Genomic DNA, 3,743 nt, shown 5'->3' with positions numbered 1-3,743 from the left:
AGCTACAGGAGTCTGCAGTGTCAAAAAACAAGTCTTTATGAAAATTCTTTTATTTTCTGAGATTATAATTACATTATTTCCCCTTCTCATTCTTCTCTTTATTCCTTTTTTACCTTCTTTCCCCTTTTCATATTCATGCCTTTCTTTTTTTTTTTTTTTTTTTTTTTTTTTTTTTTTTTTATTTAACTCTTAGTCCTTTGAATTATCCTTTAAATTTTTAGTTTTCTACTTTCAACTTTAAATTTTTGGACATTTGAGTAGTAAGTAACCAAGTATTTAGATCCTAAGAAAGATAATTCACTTAAGATTTTTTTTCAAAGTAGGTAATCTTAAAGAATAATTTATGTAGATGAATTGTGAGATGACTTATGGAATTCTTCAGACCAGATATGGCCATCTCCTCCTTTGAAATTTTTAATACTACAAATTTACTTAAGTCAAATTCTTCTTAGATTGGAAGTATATAATCATATTTGTTCTCATGAGCTTAGCCGCAAGAAATAGTGAGTACTTACTTCATTGCAGACCTTGGTATAAAATGAACCTAGTGGCTCATTTCCTTTTTTTTTTTTCTTTTTAAATATTTTTATTAAAAAAGAGGGCATCAGATCTCATTACAGATGGTTGTGAGCCACCATGTGGTTGCTGGGATTTGAACTGAGGACCTCTGGAAGAGCAAGCAGCCAGTGCTCTTAACCTCTGAGCCATCTCTCTAGCCCCAGCTCATTTCTTAAGAAGAAATCTGTTTCAGCCATGAAATAGCAGATTGCTTCTCAATGGTCTTCAGATTTTTGTTTTTTTCAGTTTCATATGCCTTAAATGAGAATCAAACTTCTTGCAAAAGACCCAAAATTAACATTGGTAGGAAAGCCTTGGAACACGAATCCAAGACTAGACTTGTAGTCCGTTTTTTTTTGTTTTGTTTTGTTTTGTTTTGTTGTTTTGTTTGGCTTTGTTATTTTTTATTTTTGGTTGCTTGCATTCAGAAAGTACTCTACGCAAATGTTTCCTGAATTTAAATGTTCATTCTTTGAGGTTATTTAAAGTTCTGATTTTATGATGCAATAGACTTGAGAAATTTGTATTTCTAATAATCACTAGATGATGTCCACACTGTTGATCTGTGCATGGACCATGGGTCAGCACAGAAATTAATACACTTTTGTTCTTTCTACTTAGGGTCTTTTCTATTAGAAACCCCCCCATCTCTCTTCCCTCCCTCCCTCCCTTCCTTCCTGTTTGTTTTTGAGATAGGGTGTCTTTGTGTAGTCCTGGTTATCCAGGAACTCCCATTGTCAGCAACATTGGACTTGAACTTACAAGATCTGCTTGGCTCTCCCCCAAGTACTGATCTTAAAGGCATGAGCCCCCACACTTACTTGGTTATTTTTATTATGTTGAAATTGAGCAATGTACAAAATTGTGATTTATTGGATTCTTTTCATAGTCTGGTGTATAGCCAGTGTTTTAGCAGAGTAAGGAATTTTGTGTACCATTTCACAGTCTAATAAGCAGTACCAGCCTTATTACACTAAGCAAGTGACTAGACTTTTCTAATCTATGCCAATTTGGATAATGGCAATGGCTTGTGCCTGAGCAGTTACAAGAAGTAAAAGTGCTGTGATTTCCTCATCACAGAGAGGCTAATAAAGCATTCTAAACTAAGATGCTAAGTAAGTACTGAGTGCATTTAGGCAACTTTTATAGGTTGGAGATAGACTTGGCCTTATGTAACATTAGTTTATAATATTTTCTTATATATAAATGTTTGCCAACAGTGGAAAACAACACTAATTTATGGATTCTGTTCTGGATAAACTCAAGGATTTGTTTTCTTTAGTGACTAAACGTGATATAACAGGCCCAAGTTTAAGGTTACGGGAGAAAGCATACTTGATCTCTCATGTCTAAGGTATCACAGGAGATACAAATTTGCTATTAACATGCACTTTCTTGTAGGTTGGAACTGATCTCTCATCTCCACCACCAACACGGAAAGCCTTGTTTAACAAAGGTATTGTCTTTCTTCCTTCCTTTCTTTTTTTTTTTTTTTTTTTTGGTTTTTCGAGACAGGGTTTCTCTGTGTAGCCCTGGCTGTCCTGGAACTCACTTTGTAGACCAGGCTGGCCTCGAACTCAGAAATCCGCCTGCCTCTGCCTCCCGAGTGCTGGGATTAAAGGCGCGCGCCACCATGCCCGGCTTGGTATTGTATTTCTTTACTTTATAGATTTGTTCCATTATAATATGATCTCAATTTGATGGAATTAAATCTAACTGATCTCAACTAGACAAACGTACCATTTAGTTTCATGGAGTTGTTTTCAGTTCTGTTAAAATGCATGGAAATTAAAATGCTGGTTGTGGTGGCCCACGCCAGTAGGATTTGCTGCAGGAGGCAGAGGCAGGAGGATCACGAGTTCGAGGCCAGCCTGGTCTACAAAGTGAGTTCCAGGACAGCCAGGGCTACACAGAGAAACCCTGTCTCAAACAAATCAAAACAAAACAACAAACAAACAAATGCCTGGAAATTGATTAATCCTTTCCATTAAATTTTTCTTTACAGATTTAGGTACAAACTCTGATATTGGAAAGTATTTCATTGATGATGCAGAATCAGATGAAGAAGAGAGAGATTATTACTTTTCCAATTCTGACTGATAGAAAGGCTACTTGCAGGAATTTTACCATCAAGCGGAATATACTTTTATCCTCATTTGATGACTATTTTCTTTGTAATAAGAGAATGCAGATTTGTTTCCCAAAAATGTCTCATGTTTGTATGCAAGGTAAACACCCTATAGAGCATTCCTCAGAACTACAGCTTACAATTACTTTGCCTGTGTATGCATTTGTAAATGTTATGTTTGTAATATTAAAGTATATAAAGTTCAGTCTCTGGAACATCCAAGCCTGTTTACTTTAGTAATCATGTCTCAAGTAGAATTTTAAATAAACTTTTAAAAGGAGGCCTTAAATGAAGAGAGATAAGGGGCCGGAGTTAAGAGTGTGGACTGGCAGATACAAGAATGAAAACTTTTAGCATCATGCAGCCTGGAATTACAAGCCAAGTTCCTTCTCTGTTTAATTATGTCATCCAGACTGTTTTCCTTGGTTTTTATGTTTTACCTGCCTTTTCTTCTGATAGTTTTTCTTAATTTTTTTACTATATGTTGGTCTGTTTGTGAATACTCCACCTCTAATTCATTGTTCTTTATTATTTTATAAATAAAGAAACCTGAGGACAGGTTCTGTTGTATTCTTCAGCCCTGCTGAATCTAGCTTATATATCCACCCTTACAAGGACTTAAGATGCCATAATGAGCAGGGTTTTCCCTTTCTGACAGCTTTAAAAGGTAACTTTCCTTCTGCCGTTGTTTTAACATTTCCCCTCAGTTATTTGTCCTTGCTATAGTATGTATTCGTCCACCCTTTGCATCCAGTTAGGCTGCTCAAATAAAAATGTACATTTGGGAAATATTTGTTTCTGGATTTGTTGTTTTGTTTTTAGAAAATAATGCATTTTGTTGCTGCTTCCTAACAACACACTGGTCATATAGTCAAAAATAACTCATTCATTCCTATTTGAGAGAGATTCTGAGTCTCTCTTCTCCCCTAGTCAGCGTCTTGTGACTGGGCTGGCCTTGGGTGGGCTCACTATGCAGAACAAGGCTTTTAGTTAAACCAGTTTCTAGGCTCGGTGTTTTAGTCGTGATAATTCATGCCAGCTACTCAGGAAACTGAGG

At 36.0% G+C, this 3,743-nt stretch overlaps 1 protein-coding gene across 1 annotated transcript in view; it reads left to right on the top strand.

Annotated features, from left to right (window-relative positions):
* Mis18bp1 (MIS18 binding protein 1) overlaps window positions 1-3,470 on the top strand; it is a 56,294-nt gene extending 52,824 nt beyond the window's left edge. The window contains exons 13-14 of the mRNA XM_021202009.1: window positions 1,960-2,014; window positions 2,564-3,470. Of these exons, the coding sequence (XP_021057668.1) occupies window positions 1,960-2,014; window positions 2,564-2,658 (150 nt within the window). The 3' untranslated portion in view covers window positions 2,659-3,470. The remainder of the gene's footprint in view (window positions 1-1,959; window positions 2,015-2,563) is intronic.
* The last annotated feature ends 273 nt before the right edge of the window (window positions 3,471-3,743 follow it).

This window comes from Mus pahari, chromosome 7 (assembly GCF_900095145.1).
Source record: "Mus pahari chromosome 7, PAHARI_EIJ_v1.1, whole genome shotgun sequence".
Taxonomy (NCBI): domain Eukaryota; kingdom Metazoa; phylum Chordata; class Mammalia; order Rodentia; family Muridae; genus Mus; species Mus pahari.
The sequence above is the reverse complement of the archived record's forward strand: the minus strand, read 5'-3'. Positions and strand labels throughout refer to the sequence as shown.